This window comes from Acinonyx jubatus, chromosome A2, assembly GCF_027475565.1.
Source record: "Acinonyx jubatus isolate Ajub_Pintada_27869175 chromosome A2, VMU_Ajub_asm_v1.0, whole genome shotgun sequence".
NCBI lineage: Eukaryota > Metazoa > Chordata > Mammalia > Carnivora > Felidae > Acinonyx > Acinonyx jubatus.
The window spans coordinates 77157952-77178594 of NC_069383.1; the positions used below are offsets into that span (position 1 = coordinate 77157952).

The 20643-nt window shown below is 39.5% G+C and overlaps 1 protein-coding gene across 3 annotated transcripts in view; it reads left to right on the forward strand.

Moving 5' to 3' along the window:
* Positions 1 to 20423, forward strand: part of ELAPOR2 (endosome-lysosome associated apoptosis and autophagy regulator family member 2) — a 180680-nt gene extending 160257 nt beyond the window's left edge. For all 3 annotated transcript variants that reach the window (XM_027071781.2, XM_053218527.1, XM_053218529.1), the window contains 3 exons: positions 4546 to 4724; positions 5669 to 5834; positions 17648 to 20423. In XM_027071781.2, the coding sequence (XP_026927582.2) occupies positions 4546 to 4724; positions 5669 to 5834; positions 17648 to 17707 (405 nt within the window). In that variant the 3' untranslated portion in view covers positions 17708 to 20423. The remainder of the gene's footprint in view (positions 1 to 4545; positions 4725 to 5668; positions 5835 to 17647) is intronic.
* The last annotated feature ends 220 nt before the right edge of the window (positions 20424 to 20643 follow it).

Below are 20643 nucleotides of genomic sequence, written 5' to 3' on the forward strand. Positions count from 1 at the left end.
AAGTAATACAGGCTTCATAGAATGACTCTGGAAGTTTTCCTTCCCTTTCTATTTCTTGGAATAGCTTGAGAAGGATAGGTATTATCTCTGCTTTAAACGTCTGGTAGAACTCCCCTGGGAAGCCATCTGGTCCTGGACTCTTATTTGTTGGGAGATTTTTGATAACCGATTCAATTTCTTCGCTGGTTGTGGGTCTGTTCAAGCTTTCTATTTCCTCCTGATTGAGTTTTGGAAGCGTGTGGGTGTTCAGGAATTTGTCCATTTCTTCCAGGTTGTCCAATTTGTTGGCATATAATTTTTCATAGTATTCCCTGATAATTGTTTGTATCTCTGAGGGATTGGTTGTAATCATTCCATTTTCATTCATGATTTTATCTATTTGGGTCATCTTCCTTTTCTTTTTGGGAAGCCTGGCTAGAGGTTTGTCAATTTTGTTTATTTTTTCAAAAAACCAACTCTTGGTTTCGTTGATCTGCTCTACAGTTTTTTTAGATTCTATATTGTTTATTTCTGCTCTGATCTTTATTATTTCTCTTCCTCTGCTGGGTTTAGGCTGCCTTTGCTGTTCTGCTTCTATTTCCTTTAGGTGTGCTGTTAGATTTTATATTTGGGATTTTTCTTGTTTCTTGAGATAGGCCTGGATGGCAATGTATTTTCCTCTCAGGACTGCCTTCGCTGCATCCCAAAGCGTTTGGATTGTTGTATTTTCATTTTCGTTTGTTTCCATATATTTTTTAATTTCTTCTCTAATTGCCTGGTTGACCCACTCATTGGTTAGTAGGGTGTTCTTTAACCTCCATGCTTTTGGAGGTTTTCCAGACTTTTTCCTGTGGTTGATTTCAAGCTTCATAGCATTGTGGTCTGAAAGTATGCATGGTATAATTTCAATTCTTGTAAACTTATGAAGGGCTGTTTTGTGACACAGTATATGATCTATCTTGGAGAATGTTCCATGTGCACTCGAGAAGAAAGTATATTCTGTTGCTTTGGGATGCAGAGTTCTAAATATATCTGTCAAGTCCATCTGATCCAATGTCTCATTCAGGGCCCTTGTTTCTTTATTGACCGTGTGTCTAGATGATCTATCCATTTCTGTAAGTGGAGTGTTAAAGTCCCCTGCAATTACCACATTCTTCTCAATAAGGTTGCTTATGTTTATGAGTAATTGTTTTATATATTTGGGGGCTCCAGTATTCGGCGCATAGACATTTATAATTGTTAGCTCTTCCTGATGGATAGACCCTGTAACTATTATATAATGTCCTTCTTCATCTCTTGTTACAGCCTTTAATTTAAAGTCTAGTTTGTCTGATATAAGTATGGCTACTCCAGCTTTCTTTTGGCTTCCAGTAGCATGATAAATAGTTCTCCATCCCCTCACTCTCAATCTAAAGGTGTCCTCAGATCTAAAATGAGTCTCTTATAGACAGCAAATAGATGGGTCTTGTTTTTTTATCCATTCTGATACCCTATGTCTTTTGGTTGGCGCATTTAATCCATTTACATTCAGTGTTATTATAGAAAGATATGGGTTTAGAGTCATTGTGATGTCTGTATGTTTTATGCTTGTAGTGATGTCTCTGGTACTTTGTCTCACAGGATCCCCCTTAGGATCTCTTGTAGGGCTGGTTTAGTGGTGACAAATTCCTTCAGTTTTTGTTTGTTTGGGAAGACCTTTATCTCTCCTTCTATTCTAAATGACAGACTTGCCGGATAAAGGATTCTCGGCTGCATATTTTTTCTGTCTAGCACACTGAAAATCTCGTGCCAATTCTTTCTGGCCTGCCAAGTTTCAAAAGAGAGATCAGTCACGAGTCTTATAGGTCTCCCTTTATATGTGAGGGCACGTTTATCCCTTGCTGCTTTCAGAATTTTCTCTTTATCCTTGTATTTTGCCAGTTTCACTATGATATGTCGTGCAGAAGATCGATTCAAGTGACGTCTGAAGGGAGTTCTCTGTGCCTCTTGGATTTCAATGCCTTTTTCCTTCCCCAGTTCAGGGAAGTTCTCAGCTGTAATTTCTTCAAGTACCCCTTCAGCACCTTTCCCTCTCTCTTCCTCCTCTGGGATACCAATTATGCGTATATTATTTCTTTTTAGTGTATCACTTAGTTCTCTAATTTTCCCCTCATACTCCTGGATTTTTTTATCTCTCTTTTTCTCAGCTTCCTCTTTTTCCATAACTTTATCTTCTAGTTCACCTATTCTCTCCTCTGCCTCTTCAATCCGAGCCGTGGTGGTTTCCATTTTGTTTTGCATTTCGTTTAAAGAGTTTTTCAGGTCCTCGTGACTGTTCCTTAGTCCCTTGATCTCTGTAGCAAGAGATTCTCTGCTGTCCTGTATACTGTTTTCAAGCCCAGCGATTAATTTTATGACTATTATTCTAAATTCACTTTCTGTTATATTATTTAAATCCTTTTTGATCAGCTCATTAGCTGTTGTTATTTCCTGGAGATTCTTCTGAGGGGAATTCTTCCGCTTGGTCATTTTGGATGGTCCCTGGATGGTGAGGACCTGCAGGGCACTTCCCCTGTGCTGTGGTGTATAACTGGAGTTGGTGGGCGGGGCCGCAGTCCGACCTGATGTCTGCCCGCAGCCCACTGCTGGGGCCACAGTCAGACTAGTGTGTGCCTTCTCTTCCCCTCTCCTAGGGGCGGGATTCACTGTGGGGTGGCGTGGCCTGTCTGGGCTACTTGCACACTGCCAGGCTTGTGATGCTGGGGATCTGGCGTATTAGCTGGGGTGGGTAGGCAAGGTGCACGGGGGCAGGAGGGGCAGGCTTAGCTCGCTTCTCCTTAGGTGATCCACTTCAGGAGGGGCCCTGTGGCAGCGGGAGGGAGTCAGATCCGCTGCCGGAGGTTTGGCTCCGCAGAAGCACAGAGTTGGGTGTTTGCGCTGAGCGAGCAAGTTCCCTGGCAGGAACTGGTTCTCTTCGGGATTTTGGCTGGGGGATGGGCGGGGGAGATGGCGCTCGCGAGCGCCTTTGTTCCCCACCAAACTGAGTTCTGCCGTCCGGGGGCTCAGCAGCTCTCCCTCCCTTTGTCCTCCAGCCTTCCCGCTTTCCGAGCAGAGCTGTTAACTTATGACCTCCCAGACGCTAAGTCGCGTTTGCTGTCAGAACACAGTCCGTCCGGCCCCTCTGCTTTTGCCAGCCAGACTCGGGGACTCTGCTTGGCCGGGGAGCCGCCCCTCCGCCCCAGCTGCCAGTCCGTGGAGCGCGCACCGCCTCGCCGCCCTTCCTACCCTCTTCCGTGGGCCTCTCGTCTGCGCTTGGCTCGGCGACTCCGTTCTGCTAATCCTCTGGCGGTTTTCTGGGTTATTTAGGCAGTTGTAGGTGGAATCTAAGTGATCAGCAGGACGCGTGGTGAGCCCAGCGTCCTCCTGCGCCGCCATCTTCCGGAATTCTCCGTCCTCATCATTCTTATAAAAATAATGTGACCCCTTTGAAATGTAGTTTATTTACATTAAATTTAATGAAAATGTTACAGTTGTCATGCAGTAAAAAAAATTTCGATTACTAATGTCCTTTCTAAAAAACATGCTGAGAATTTTTATCCAGAACTTGGTTGAAACTTTTCCTTAAAGTAAATATGGTTCTCCTGTTCTTTGTGTCTAATTGCAGAAACCTCTGTGCATGTACAATAAAATTACACATCATGGTGTTATCCTTCTGTTAGGGTGTTGTTCAAGTGACCATCAAATACCAGAATATTTAGTCAGACACAATGGTCAAAAAATTGAGTGTTCTATGTCATTTAATGTCAATGAATATAATCATCATGCAAGTTGCTGCTGGTCATTGTATTTGTTGAAGTATAAAAGGAAGCATGCACTGTATTCTAATTTTGGCTCTGGTTAGTGTTATTTGATCTATTCATAAGGAAATTCCTGATTGCTATTCAGTATATTGATTTTGTTTTTCACTAGTCAGTTGCAAGTTGCAGTTTGAAAAACATTGCCCTAACAACACTGAGTCGTCTACTTTGGGAGGATAAGAATAAGGACCTACTGTGGGAGGTGACCCAGAATAATGCATGGGAAAGAAGGGGGTAGTCTGTGTGACTCCTCCAACACCAGTCACCAAAGCCTGCCAGTCCTGGTGCGCCTACATGTCCTGGGTCCTGAATTTGCTCTTTTTCTCAGGGGAGACGCTTGTTGGAGGAACTGGACTAACATCATAGGTGGATGAAACCCGTTCCAGTTACCTGTATTAGACAACCTAAGTTGTCATTTAAAAAGATGACTCAGAAGTCAGGGATCATAAGAAGTTTGAGGAAAAAAGCACAAATACTGTGTCCACATAGAGTCATTTTTATTCAACCTCCTCAACATGTACCCAGCCTTCTGATCTGGTGACCCATGTTTTTATTTGGTTTTGTTGTATTTTTGTTCATTATTTTCTTATTCATTCCCTGTCTTTCTTCTCTTTCGGAAGCTTCTACTGGCTGAGTGCTGAATGATCCTCTATGCTTACTATGAATAAAGAGCAGAACCCTTCTTCTGAATCTCATTTCACATGTCATCTGTCTATGTGTGTTTTTAAAGGAAACCTTGTATGTATGGAATGAACCTAAATGGTGCATTAAAGGAATTTCTTTGCCTGAGAAAAAGTTGTCAACCTGTGAAACCGTTGACTTTTGGCTGAAAGTGGGAGCAGGTGTGGGAGCTTTCACTGCGGTTTTGCTGGTGGCTCTAACTTGCTACTTCTGGAAAAAGAATCGGAAGTAAGTAACCTCATTGGAGTGACCATGTAAGAACTGAAGGATTTCTTGTGAAAAATGTAGACCTAATTATGGTTACATCCAGTAGTTTCTTTCAGAGAGACAAGAACTTTCTCCTAGTGAAGGAGTTACAGGAAAGGCCTTTAAGAAAAGAAATGGAAATAATTATTATTCTGGTAATAGATTATAGAATGTTAGAGGTTATTGAATTAGGCCTATCTGTATAAAACAGAGAGCAGTGGAGGCTCTGGTTTGCTCAGGTAGATGGGAGCAGAGCTGAGATCAGAAGTCAAGTTGTCTCTCTCTGCTTCTATTTTTCTTTTCATGACAACATTGTGTCTTCTTGCTCCACTGTTTTCTTTTTCAGTTTCTTGTGGAAAGATACTTGGAAAGAAATAGACCAAGTTTATAGGCAGATATGACCTCTGTTTACTCCAATACTCCAAGAATCTAGAGTTGAATATTGAGTCTAGTTTCTGAATGTATATTGATCTTTTATAAGGTAGTAAATAGAAAGGAATGAGTTGTATAGAGAAACAGTAAAGACCAAATCACTTACCTATGGTATTTTCATGTGTATAAACTAAACTTTGGAAAATTATATAGTGAGTTAGCTTCCAAATATTTATACATTAAGAAAATGCATTCAGATGTCAAGGTTTCTCTCTGTTTTTCAAAAGTTCTTCATAATTGGACAGTTTAATCAATGTGAGTTAATTGATAACTTTAACTGTACTGCCATTATTCTCATTATTCTCTGAAATCCTGGAAAAGATTTCTGCATGGATGGTAGGTAAATGAGAACACATAGTGCTTTAGCTATAGGCGAGGGAAATTTGTTAGCAGTAGAGTAGCTATACTACAAGAGCATTTAATGAGCTGGTTTATGACCACCTAAAATGAGTATTAATTTATATTAATCAGCCACTTTATTTATCACTACTTAGACTGGAGTACAAATATTCCAAGTTAGTGATGACAACTAACTCAAAGGAGTGTGAACTCCCAGCTGCAGACAGTTGTGCTATCATGGAAGGAGAAGATAATGAGGAAGAAGTTGTATATTCCAATAAACAGTCACTACTGGGAAAACTCAAATCCTTGGCAACAAAGGTGAGAGCAGAATTGTAAGCTGGTATGACTGTGCATTTATTGATGAGGGGCTTATTAACCTAGTAGTAGCATTCATACAACCCTGTCATTTGGTCTGGCTCTGTCTCCATGGTTGGTTATCCAACAGAAATACCACTAGAAGTACACCAGGATATAAACATAAGAATATTCACTGCAGCATTGTTTTTTTTCTGGCTAACAAAGCAGAAACAACCTTACACACCATGAATAAGGAATAGATAAGGAATTTCCATATACAAAGTAATGGAATACTATACAACTGTGCAGCTGTGAAGATTGACATATCTGCTAATAGGTCCAAGATAAGTAAAGTAAAACAACACATAGACGATCACAGTAATTAAATACTCATTTAAGTTAGTCTTTCCATATCAAACTATTAACAGTGGCTGCTTTGGGAGTCTTAACTAATTGGAATCTTTAAGTTTTGAAATAGTGTATTTTTGTACTTTTTGGATTTTCACAAAGATAATGTATTCTTTTCTAATTTTAAAAGTCTTAGGTTAATTAAAGATCTTACTTTTTTAAAAAAATTTGGTCACAAGGTGTTTTCACATTGAAAAGGCCAAAGTTATATAAACTGTTGAGGTATTAAAGGTACCTTATCAGATGCCATCACATTTGTCAGGTTTGAAATGATTACTGTGTCCAAACAGATTAACATTATTAAGCCTTAAATGTTGCTTGTAAACACATTTTATTGACATTCTTTACCATTGACCTAAAATAGGAGAAGTTAGCAGTTTACCCCCTCAGCATTAAAGATAGAATGAAATAGAGGAAAGAAAATGTGTTTCAAATAATTTTCAGCAGGAAGGACAAGTGACAAAAGATTACATTTATTGAGAATGTTTTAATAACTATTTCCTTTTACTCTCATTTAAGTATGTAAATATATTACAAGGTATCATTTAAAAATAAAATGAATGAGCCATATTTACTTTCTGCTAATGATTAACTTTTTTTTTCAATGTGTTACCTTAAGGATGCTATTGCTATGGAATAACAAATGTACAGTTAGTATTAAGAGATGAGATGTTGCCCTGCTTGCAAAAAAAATCAAATAAGCCTGCCACTGTTTCTTGGCCAGTTTAGAAGACATGAAGCTCCTGGTCAGAGACAAAGGACTGCTCAGCACTCACAGCAGAAGCATTAGCCAGGGTGTCAGAATTTATACGAGTTCCCCAAATCCTACTTTTCTCAGGGCTATGTGAACAGGAACAAATGTCCCTTGCACACTCAATGGCTTGCATTACAGCAAAGCAAGTCTAAGCTTTGGCTACTTGGCTATTTTAGAATGTGCAGTTAGCATGCCTATTCTTTGCTCTAAAGAGAGTTATTATTGTTATTATTATAGACAGGTAGTATGTGTGTTCATTGATCCAGAGGGAGACACTATTTCCTGACATCTGCTCCGGAAAAATATAGTATCTTTAACTTCCAAGGCTGCTTTCTATACCAAGATCCTTAAAGAGATAATCCTGAATAAAGAGAAACCACTGCCTTGCTCATAAGATGTAAAGAAATCCAAAAGAACCATGGAGAATTGTCTCTCCAAAATATCCAAACCTCATTTCTTTTCCTTTAAAATTTTTATAATGTTTATTTATTTTTGAGAGAGAGAGAGACAGACAGAAAGCAAGCATGAGTGGGGGAGGGGCAGAGAGAGATGGAGACACAGAATCTGAAGAAGGCTCCAAGCTCTGAGCTGTCAGCACAGAGCCCGACACTGGGCTCAAACTCACTAACTGTGAAATCATGTCCTGAGCCAAAGTCAGATGCTTCATCGACAGCCACCCAGGTGCCCCTCCAAACCTCATTTCTATACCATCTTGGCTCCTGTTCAGTTTTCCCATTAGTATAGCACTGTATCCACCATTCTGTTTAATCTGATTATTGACCAAGGCTGGGTTTCAATCTGGTCATTTTACTGCATATAGCATTTAAATAAAGCTACTACTCTTAGGACACCAGACAGCGAGATGAGATGAACCTTCATTGTTAGCTTCAAACATACACCCAGGGTCCCAGATTCAACTAGCTGATTAAATCACATAAACCATGAGGGTCCACCTTAGAAAGCCAGGCAGCTTTCTCTTTAAGTCCCTCTATTGACCTTTCCGCTCAGCCTGTGATCTTTCCATTGGCACCGGGATCTTTCTTCCATAAGATTCATGTGGAAGAGAGTCACAGACGTTTTCAAAAATTTGCAGGATCCAATAAAGCTCCCACTTTTGTCTACATATCATGGCAGAGGAACTTGGTGAGTAGTATATCCAACCAAGTGGTTACTATCTTTTTGATCTAGGATGATGACAATCCAGACACCACAGAATGTATGAGGGACTTCACAGACTTTGTCTTGGCCCTGAAGGGTGACGTTTAGGTCAATTATATCATCCATAATAGTGTTTGAATAGTGAGTTGATGTTGACATGAATGTCATCAGAGGCTGAGATAGTGTCATTCATTATTTCAGCTAAAGTCAGAGACAAATTTCATACCACCTTTTCTAATTGAATACCTGCCTTTAGGGTGAAGGTGAGTAACATCAGTTATCCCTTCAGATACCTCTAAATAACCAACAGTAGTCTCATTTTGAAAATCCTTGGAATTGTTTAAGGGTTAATGATATATTGGGGCTATTTCCACAAATAATTGAATTATGACCACTTAGAACCATTCCTAGGGTACAAATCAAGCCACCATGTTTTTAGGAGAGAAATTAATACCTGGATTCTGCACGAGAAGTACAGTCCTGAAGATACATACAGTGCCTTTGGAAAGAAAATAGTGTTTACAGTTGTTGGAGATACCAAATAGGACCTTATATTAGTTAAGCAACTCAGACTGATGGTGCCTGCAAGCTCCTTGCTGGCTAGTAAACCTTAAGGTTCCCCATTCACTTCAAGTAATGCTGTCTCTTCATTGTCTTTGAGGAGACTGCTTGAGGGCAGTCATTCCAACTTTTCCTGTTTGCCCGTGCTGCAAACTAGGTGGTACTTCTTCACTCCAAGGAATGACTGAGCAATGGCAATAGGAATGGTAGTGTTGATGTTTTGGGGGCAGAAGCTGGGGCCATTCCCTGTGCTACTTCGGATCGACTTCTCAGTAAGTTGAAGAGGAATTACGGTTAGAGCATCTGATGGGTATGGTAGACATAGGAGTCTTTGAGACTCCTAGGTTTGAGAGAGGAACACTAAGGCATTGTCCTTTATAAAAGGTGACAGAGTGGCTCTGAAAAACAAATGATCATTAACATCCTTCCATCGTTCATACCTCTCAGGGTCTAAAGTATCTCCTTCTCAGGCACCTCATTATCAGACTACATTGTTAATCTTCTTCCACTGCCACAAAATCAGTTTTTCCCATTTCAGCTAAAACTTTACCTTATTTCTACTTATCCCATTATTGGCACCCAGACCTATGCTCCAGAACGTTCAAGTGCAAGAGGGACAAAGGCATTAAAAAAAACTTATGATGAAGACCCAGTGTGTCCTCTACCCTTGTCCATGTGGGCTGTGGTAGGAGGTCTTGATAAGCTGTGTAGTCAGCGAAGTGATTGGTATTCTTTCGGTCTAGGGTTATTGACAGTCCAGTGAAACAATACAGATGGCTAAACTAGAATTATATTTGAATCTCCTAGACTCCCTTCTGGTGGGGTTTACTACCAGCCATTCTGGGAGTGGCTTTTGAGTAAAAAGGACACATCATGTCCAGGAGTGTCAGGGTAGAAACCTGGATTTTTTTATAAGTGTATATAACCTTATATAAATGCATATAACCTCAACTTTCTTACTGATAATTATGTGTGACACAGCCAAGAGGAGATTATCCCTTTCTGGGGAAAGCCATGTTTAGTAACTGAATGATCTTATTAAATGTGTGGACTAGGAGGAGGTGAGGGAGATAGAGTCAGAAATCTTTTGATTTGATTTTTGAGAAGGCCCTTCTAATGGTCAATGATATTTTTCAACAGTATGAAGTGTCGAACGTCCACTGAACACCTGTACTCTCAGCCCATATTCAGGTAGCTTTGGTGATAAAAAGGGTATCATTTTAGACTGGAAGTGATTCATAAAGCCACAAACATTAATAAGATTGTTTTCAAAGGCCATAGTGGTGTGGCTAGAGTCAACAGATCAGACTGAAAGAGGAACACCATAACCTGAACAGGCATCACAAGTGGTAAGGAATTACTGACAGCCCAAAGAGAGGTGATCAGAGATGTGACATACATAATCAATTTTCCAGGGAAAAGCTGGTCAACTTTTGACATGAATCCCAAGTCTTGCATGCTGTGGTAACCTCTGCATCCAAAAAACAGTCCTTTACTTTGTGCTCAGTGTGTGATGCCAGATGCATTGCCATGGTGGACAGAATGATGGGTCCGTGCAGCATTTTTGGCAGTCCAGTGCAGTTTCTATCACGTGCTTAATTCCATTTGATCTTTTCAGACAATGGGTCCTTAATGGAAGTATCTTCATGAATGACCCAGATGATTTGATCAGCTAAGATTTGTTTCTGGAATTTGTTGCTTCAAAGGGGAGTAACTTTAATGTGCCAGTCTATAGTTTTCCAAGTGGCAGACCAAATAGTTTGACTCTTGGCAATAGCTCAAGAGTTACTGGAGATAGAATAAGGTTTATCAAGAGAAGTACTGGCCACAGCCATGAGAGTGGCTTTGGGTTCTGCCCACTGAGCCAGACAATTTTGTAGGTTTTCAGTTATTCATACCTGGTGCTGAGATAGGACAGCTACAGCGGCTGGTCGACACTCGTTGGGTGTCAGATCAACCAAACCTTCAGTGAATGCAGCCCCAATCATGTAGTAGAACTTTGGTGAACCAAGGGCCAGAGCCAGTGGCTTCATTTTTGGAGGTGAAGTAGGGGATAAAGTTCCCCCCGTAGGGTATGCTGCCATATTTTCCTGTGAGGCTGAGTTGCTGCTGGGCAGTATCAGCTATATTCTTGAATACATCATTTACATTTGACAAGTGAGGCTTATTATGCCCTTTCCACCTTGCTGACCCACCATGAACAGGACTATCAGGCTATGGCGTCACAAGCTGCGCATGGCAGTGGCTTTAAGTTTTGTCAAGAACTCAGTAATAAGCAAATAGTTGCTTTTCAAAAGGACTACACCTGGTAGCCATATCAAGGTGATGAATCTAAAATCCCAAAAGATGTTTCTGGGAGAAGGCTCTTTATCATTGCTGGAGTCTCTAATTGGCAGCAACATTAATGACTGAGAATTGTAACACAAACTGGTCATTAGGGCTGTGAGGCCATGAAGGTGGAGAGCATGATTCAACTTACTGGACAGTTCTTTACATAGCCTGTTAGTTTGGGCCTGCCTCAAAAGATACTACTTTGTAGGTTAGCTGATAGAAGACAGCAGGGAGCCTATTCAAGTGAAGCCATATTGTCTCCAATAGCAAAGTGTCTGGTAAGGTGCTGGACTGCTTTTCCATGGCTGGCCAGATGGCAAATCTAGTCAACATAGTCTCCAGAACCTTTAGTCAATTAGCAGGTTCCTGAATTTTGTTGGGGTTTCTCAACCATCTTTGTTGGCAGAAGTCTGATAGCACAGGCAGGGCTATTGAGACTGGGACTTTTAACTTGACACCAACAGTGCATCATTTGGGTTGTGACAACTTTGGGCATCAGAAGGTGGAGAAACTTCTGTGTAGTCATGACACAGGCACTTGTTGCAAATGGCAGAGGAATTAGGAACCCTTGGTATATTCTGCTAGCTCTTCTCTGCATGGGACTGTTCTTGACCAGGGGAATCTCCTCTGGTACTTAGGAGATGAGGATGTATAAGCATATTCATCTCCTACTTTTTCAGATGTAGAAGCAGCAACATCTTGAGTAGGCCTGTAGAGCCCTTCACACAAGGTCACATTATCTTACCTTCCCTGCTGAGAGCCTTGCTTAAACCCCATTCATTGAATTTGCATGTCCCTCTCCTATCACAGGTTCTGGTAGAATGGTGACTTTGGTGGCTGCCACAACGAGTGATAAATGTTTGAATCCCTTCCCTCCTCAGAACTCCCTAGCATACTCAGGTGGTTGTGCATAGCCTTCTTTCCTTCTCCGTGACAGGAAAACTAATCATCTTTCTCTTTAAAGCAGCTAAAGTCAAGGTAGATGAGGAGGATGGAATTAAGGGTGCAGAGACAAAGGCAGTTTCTGTGACAGCAAACAAGGCATGTGTTTGCTTTTGTTTTTAAGCAGCACAGCAGTTGCTCTACCAAACTTCCAGTATTTTGGTCTATGTGAAATCCTATGTTGAATGACAAGGTTATCATTCCTAACATCATCTGTTTCAGCTTTGCGACTCCTTAGCAAAATTGATTTCTGTCTGAGGCTGAGGGTATTATGTCCTTTTGTTGATTTAGGCTTGACTCACATATTGGAGCCTTTTAAAAACATTTTTTTAATGTTTATTTATTTATTTTTGAGAGAGAGCACAAGCAGGGAGGGGCAGAGAGAGGGGGACACAGAATCTGAAGCAGGCTCCAGGATCTGAGCTGACAGCAGAGAGCTTGATGTGGAACTCGAACCCATGAACCATGAGATCATGACTTGAGCTGAAGTTGGACGCTTAACCAACTGAGCTATCCAGGGCACCCCTTCATTTTCATCAATCTAAATTATAGCCTGGTTTTAAAATAAAGGATAGGGGAAGTTTTCAGTTGGGGCTGATCATACTAACTTATGAAGATTCCTTTGGGTCAGTTTCTCATTCTCCAGTGACCTTCTGCATTGTAAACCCAATATGGGGCATGAAGAGTCTCAATACTGGTCATAGCCTCACTAGGTTTTCCTGTGGGAATTAGTCTCAGGGAAATCTCCCAGAGAAGGCCAAAGCTTTGTTACTGCAGTCAAGACCCATTACAAAATGTCTGAGATTTTTATAGTCATCTTTGATAAAGTTGGCATGGTAGAGTACAAGAGATGTTTATTCCTAGGATGGCCCAGCTGGTGCATTCTTTTTTTTTTTTTAATCATTTTAAAAAATTTATTTAGTTTTGAGAAAGAGAGAGAGAGAGTGAGCATGAGTGGGGGTAGGGCAGAGAAGGAGACACAGAATCTGAAGCAGGCTCCAGGCTCCAAACTGTCACCACAGAACCCGAAGCGGGGCTCAAACCCACGAGCTGGGAGATCATGACCGGAGCCTAAGTCAAAGACAGTCAACTGACTGAGCCACCCAGGTGCCCCAGCTGGTGCATTCTTAATGATCATTTATTCCCGCCACATCATCTCCAAAGAGAATCAGCAAAAATTCTAACAAGTCACCTAGTTTCTGCCCTTAAGTAGGTTCCATTTTTTTCTTTAATGGTCATCGTAGGTACATATCTCTGTAACCTCTGTGTGAAAAAGGGTGAAACCTTTTCCTATAACAATGAATTTTAGTATTATTTGTTAGCAAGGAACACAGCTGCAGCTGATGGCCTGATTGGTGAGGAAATCCTCCTTCTCAGAAGAGTGTTAACAACATCTAGGCCACCATTCAGACAGCTGACCCGTGAAATTTTGGAACCACTTCCCAGAACTCAGTCTACAACTACTTCCTCAGTTCCTTTTCATTTGTAGGCAGTGAAGTGGATGACAATTTTATTACTTTGTTGAGCATATAATTTGGTCAACCAGAAAGATACCTTTCTGTCAATTTTCCATCCTCATAAGCAAAACGGTGAAGAACTATCAAGGTTCTGAAACCGCACTATACTTGCTAGCCAACAAATTAGCCTGCCATTCTTTCTTGGACATTTTGAAGACAGGAGTCTGCTGGGTCAGAGACAAAACAAGTTTATTACTTGCAGCAATAGCAGTAGTCAAAACAACAGTGTTTACTTTGTTTCCTCAAGCCCCAGTTACTACAGAGTGAAGCAGACTAGATGACACACAGTGGGTTATGTTACAGAAAAGGAGCCCTTAGCTTGGGGAATCTGAATGTTTTATAACAGTCAGGAAGCATGTCTGCCATTTGCTCCACAGAAAGGGACAGTATGAGAGCTGTAGGCAAACTATTCTTTTGTTCTAGAAGAAGACTTTACCTATGTCATCCAAGGCTTTTTGTAATATAAGCATATTTGCGAAGATTGTGTACCGTAACGGACATTGAACATATTCCTCCCAAGCATTCAGAAACACAGGAGACCCATGGAGAATAACCACCATCATTAGTTTACTTAAACTTCTCTTGCCTGATTTGATCTTGTGATTCCTTATTTGTAAGGGCATTGTCTTATAATGGAGGAAGCATTTAGTGCCAGGCAAGATTTTTAGGACAGAGTGACCTCTAAGCTGAATGCAAAAGAAAAAGAGGGAGTTACAAGTATTAGTAAGCTTTTAAGTGTCTCCTCATATTGCAGGACCTCCTTTGTTGCTGTTATATGGCCAGAGAATTGAAATCTTGAAAGGCACCTGAAAATAATCACAGGAAACGTAGTGGAAGATAAAGTCTTTCTCCCTGAGAAGGCTCAGTGCACCTAATTCTGTTTTGCATAGCAATTCTAATTGACAGAATAATTTAAAAATTGTTTAAATGAAAATTTAAAATGTTATGAGAAAGCTGAAAGAATTATACAGTGGTACAGTCATATACCCACCACCTAAATTTTACATCTGATTTATTACCTATCTTTCTAAATCTCTATCCCTCTTTCATTTATCAATACATATTTTTTTTTGATGAATTTCAAAGTAAGCTATAGAATTCAATACATTTCATGCCTAAACACTTCAGGATACATATAACTGATGAGAGAATTAAATATTTTCAGTTTTTTCTAAGGGACAGTGTTTACATAGAGTGAAATGCCCACATAACAAGGATGCAATCTGATGAATTTTGAGAAGTGTATATGCTGTGTCACCCCAAATCCTATCAAGAAATAAGATGTTAGCCTCACCACTGAAAGCTGACTCACGTCCTTTTGCATGCAACTGATCCCTATCCTTATCCCCCCAGAGGAAACCACTGAAGTAATCTTTTTAAACTGTAGATTCGTTTTATCTGTTTTAGAACTTCATATAATTGTAATTACACAGTGTGTAGTATTTTGTGTAAGTTTTCTTTCACTCAGAAAAATGTTTTTGAGATTTATCTACCCTCTGTTTATCAGTAATAGATTCATTTTTATCCAGGAGTAGTATTCTATTAGATGGATATGCCAAAATTTGTTTACCCATTCTCCTATTGATGAATACTTGTGCCATTTCCAGTATCTAACTCTGAATAAAACTGCTATGTATATCATTGGACAAATCTTAATAGTGTGTCCTACTTTGCATTTTTTTTTTTTATGCTTGGCTTTGTAGAGTAAAAATGGCTGTAAGTTTCTTAACTGTCTTCATGTCATTTAACATTTGCTTTATCTTATATATTCTTATTCATGTCCTAAAGGCCAGACCTTATTTGGTATTTTCCTACCAATACACTGGACTTGTCAGGTTTTATCTATAGATTGACTTTTCTTGACTTTCCTCAGCAACTTTAAAAATATATCTTCAGGAATTTTTTTCAACTTTTTTCTTTTATTTTTTCATTCCACCATCATTCATGGAACATTGTCTGTTAGACACTCTGCCCGGTTTTGGTGATACGTCAGAGACTATCTAGTTTATTAGTGCAGGACACATGCACATTTTACACATACACACAGACACACCCACACAATGATCATCCAGTATGATAAGAGCATTGAGTTAGAGTCTTGTGGAGAACACAGGAGAAGGGAATGCAGTAAAATGGGTAGTGATGAGGTAAGGAGAAGCTTCTGGAAGTTGACTTTTGAGTAAATTCTTGAATTCAGAACTTAAAAAAAATCATGTGTATGGCATCTTTATTTAATGCATGAGTAAACTGATATCTAGAGACTTTTCCTTATTTGTCCAAGGGAGGGTTAGGTAGGAATTAAAAACCCCATCTGCTAGTTCAAGCCCAGTGTTTTTCCTTCTGAAATGTAGCATTTCAGTACATATTTATAACCACTGATTGACAGCCTACCATGGGGTAGGCCTGGAGTCATGTTTTGGGAATTAAAAAAAAATGAATAATCTGCAATTCTGCCATCCGTAAGTCTCAGGTAGTGGTGCTGACTCCACACACACGCGGATGTGTTTGGATGCATATACCCCACCATCTCACCAATAGGAGCAAAATCCCATGGGAACACAGAGGACATGGCATCTAAAGCCATATGAAGCTAACATGATTCTATAAAGTGTTTTCAGTGTTTTATTTCAAGTGACGCCTTGAGGATCACCAGCAGGCCTCTTCCTCTTTCCCCCTCAGGAACATATTGAATCAAATTGTCTCCAGGAAAGGCCATAAATATCTTGGATTTCCTTTTAAGTTTATTGCTGACACCCTAAAGCTCTTTCCCATGATGCACTGTAGGCTCCTTGAGGACAGACATTTTGTATCCCTGAAGTCTAGTCGTGCTCTTGCAGTGCATTGGTGCTTAATAAACATTTGAATCATCAGTGGTTATTTCAATAAAATGAAGTCCTATCAACAGGAGGCTTCAGGCAAGCTTCTTCAGGGCCGCAGAGAGCACTGAGGAGATGTGCATCCTGCCCTCCCAGGGCCATGTCATCTCAGCATGGGCAGGGATAAGTGATAGGTTGGTGTTCATGTGGTGACATTTTTCCTATAATCCTTTCCCTCTAGCCCTAAAGCTTGTCTGAAGTCTTGGACTTCACTCAAATGAGAGAAAGCACAAAAGCAGCCTTATTCTTTCTGGCAGGCACCCAGTGTCTACTCACTTTTATTGTCTCATTTGACTTCTCTACTTCAGACACACATCTGTTTGCACCTAGGACTGTTATGCCTCCTATTTCCTTTACTTTAAAAATAATGCTAGTTTCCTTCATCTCTATCCTCTTTGAAAGCATAGTCACCCCATTGCATTCCAGTAGAATTCAGAAAGTTTTTTTCTAAAAACTTGGGAGAAATCTCTTCTCTTAATTCTCTTTTTCCCCGTTAAAGATTCACTTAAAAATTTGTTTAAGTTTATTTATTTTGAGAGAGAGAATCCCAAGCAGTCTCTGTACTATCAGTGCAGAGCCCAACTCAGGGCTCAAACTCATGAAGTGTGAGATCATGACCTGAGCAGAAATCAAGAGTCAAACACTCAACCAGCTGAGCCACCCACGTGCCCCAAGGATTACTTATTTTAATAGGCTACAGTTTGAATGTAATACATAACACAAGCCAGGAATGATGGATTTGAGTTAAACTATCGACATTACCTGATGACTTGTTTTTAATATCTTTAGTAAGTATATGCCCAAAAGATTTTCCTAAAACATATCAATGAATCCTAACAATCTTATATCTTATTGGTGCTGTCCTCATTTATTTCTGCTGTCCTTCTTCTTCCATTTATCCTATATTATCTTGAGAATACGTAGTTTATGTTAGTTCTCTTTTGTAAAAAATTCACATGTCAGGGTCATCTATTTTGGCACAGAGGTCAGATATCCCTTTGGGAAGGGTCTCAGTGGTTTCTTCACAAAAAACACAGCTACATCTTTTTCTATCTGTTGCAGTAATGTGTTTGCTTCTATTTTGGTTTGACTGTCTTATCTCCTGGACATCAAAAGCATCCTTTAGGGTAGGCATGCTATTTGTTTTATATCTGCCACTTCCTGTAAAATCCTAATTACAACTGGCAGGTATATTGATTGAAATGATATCCAGAACTTTCCTTCTGGACCCATAAGATCCTAAAATCTTACTGGAATATGAGTTGATTTTGTTTTTTTTCTTCATAGGAAAAAGAAGACCATTTTGAATCTGTTCAACTGAAATCCTCAAGATCTCCAAATATATGAAAAGACAGTGCGGTAGCCTTCAGACTAAGGAACAAAGAAAGCTGATCTCTAGTTTCAGAGGACTGTAGTTTAGATCCTGTCCTCATATCCGGCACATTGGTGATCTCACAGAGGAGGGCCATGCCGCTGAAAAGGGAAGGAGGTTGAAATGTTTGATTGCCTTATCACATGGTCAAGTATCTTGCCAAAAATAGGAAAGCAAATGGTTTGGGTCTCAACTGAAGATGAAGCTCCACTCAGGAAGAGATTTATCTGTAAATAGACATAACTGGAAACCAAGGTTAAGCCCACCAGTGCACTGCTGATGCATGCCATATAATTAATGGGTAACTTTTATTCTTTATAACTTCTACATAAAAAGTATGCTTTGGAGGGCAGATTTGAGCGTATGCATTGTGATCCCATTTATGTCTTTTCTTTGGGGAAGATTTGAAAAAATTTTAAGGTAGAGTTTTTTTTTTCCCATTATTTATTTTCCTGACATACCTTAAAACACCTTTTCTATTAAAAAATCATGAACAAAGAAAGACAGTAAGTTTTTCATTTTTTCGTAGGGTCTTTCTTGATTTCAGAAGCCTGAGTAAGTAACTTTTTAGGAAGAGTAAACATGTAAACACGTGTTCGGGTTTTCTACACTTCTATTTGCCTTTGAAATTTCATCCTTGTTGGAACTGGTAAGAAGGGCTTGAATGAAGGTGTTGAAGGAATATTAAAAAAAAAAAAAAAAAAAAAAAAAGGCCGAGAGAAGCCAGACTTCCCATGAAAACAAGCAAGCTGACACGATCATAGAAATCAAATGGCTTAAAACCATTTATGTAATGTTTGAAGTATAATTTTAAATGAGTGAGAAAGCTTGTTTATAAAATCACTTGCAAAGTCATGAAGAAGAAAGGGGAATGGCTTGTGTATAAGTACAGATAACTGTGAAAAGGTATTGGGATAATTTCACGGTTCACAGAAAATGGCAGTGGGATATTTGTTGTCTATCAATCAGCAAAGGTATATGGTTATTTTTCTGTTAACACATTGAGAATTATGACTTTCATAGAAATTTTTCATTTTGAGCAAATAAGGCAGGAATTCCATTTTGGACCATTGCATATAATTGTATTCACACTAAAAATGTGGTTTTACCATAAGTAGTTATGAAATAAGTGTTGTTCTTATTCAGAAGTGATCCAGGTAATCGTGATATTTCCTCTGATGGATGGGTTTCTAGTATTAGCACGACTTGAATGTTATTTGTTGAGAGAAGTTTGGAAGAAATTGGATTTGACTAATTTTGTGTAAACTTTAATTGTTTCAAAACTGGGAAAGAGGGGAGTTTATTGATCATTGATGATCTAAGGTGCTCTGGTTTGTTTTCAATAAACAGTAATCTTTGTAGATCTTAATCTAGATTTCTAAAAAGACTGGTGATTGCCTTAGAGGCAGGCCACAGGGGCAGTGTTTGTGTGCCCCAAGTCTTTGAATGAGGTATGATTTGTAATTTTTGATTCAGCAGGTAATGTCTTTATTTTTGTGGAAAATGGGAGAAAAATAAATAATGGTGCTTATTCGGTGGGTAAAACACTGGACCATCCTGTTATTGTTGAATGAATGTTTGTTTTGTGTACATCTTTGCTGTGGGATTCATGAGTCGAGATGAGGTTGCCATTATTTTATTGTTGTGAAATTCAGGGAGGGCGTCCCTTAGCATAAACCTTTTCCATGTTTAATTTCTTAAATCTTATTTTTTTAAATAAGAGATTATTAGAAGAAATTATTTTGGCCTTGCTCACATTTCCCTGGTAAACCGTGCTGATGAAACACGTTCCCCAACTTGATCCAAATTTAAACAGAAGAGTGACAATCCATTTGAGATGCCCCTTTTCAGAGGAACCCCGGCAAATGTATACAGGCTGCACAGAGTCAGGAGGGTCCACAGAGTCACCTGTCACCTCTCTCCATCTTAGGCTGTGCTCCACGTGTGTATGTACCAAGCCATAGAGATAATTGGGATTTGCTCCCAGGTAGCTTCTTTCTTCTCCTGTCACTGGACTAAAATCTCTGACATGTCAAAAAATGCCTTAAATTTTAATGAACTCTCTGAAAATGTAGTTGGTATTGAAGAATTTATTTATTTTATTTCTAATTTTAGGTATAAAATAGATTTTGTCAGCTCACCCCATCTTTGGAAAGGAGCTGCCTTTTCCCTTTGGATCCCAGTGATTTGTCATTTTATTCCAAGCACTGAAGAAGTGTGACAGAAAGAGTATCACGAGGAAAATATTCAGACCAATCTTAGCTATAAAATTTACTGGAGTTTTATGTCTTGCCTTTGCAGAACACAGTGGAATGTTGAAAGGCATAAACAAATTAATCATGTTTCTGTGACTTTTAATAGACATTTGTTGTTTCTTTCCCCTCATAAATGGTAGAAGAAGAAGTTGTAGGTTATTTTTCTAAGAGGCCCAGGTTTTGAAGCCTTAAATACTTCGTTAAGTCTACGGTTGCCTGTAGTATCTCTTAGCACTCTGTCAAAACATATTTAAATCAGTTTCCTGCTGGATGAGACCATGTCTTCTATGGATAAATTACATCATGCCATTTAACACTGTTGAGCAATTTGATACATGTCCACTTGATTTAAAAGACTGAATTTTATGCTTGTTGACTTTTCTCCTTTTTGGTTGCTAGTAATCAAGTCCTTTGCAGGATTAAAAATGTTTCATAGGATTTTTGTGTAGACTTTTGTGGTTATTTTCTTCCCAAGGAGAAAATATGGTTTAAATGCTTATCTGGAAGAGTTGCTTGGGTCCAGTCATTTATTAAGTGGAGTCTCCAGGTTCGTAGGTGGAGGGTCATGATTGACTGTGATTCTTCAAGACCCTCTGGGGCATCTGTCATTGGACATCTCTAAATAGAACTACCTCCTATGCTTCCTGGTCATTCCT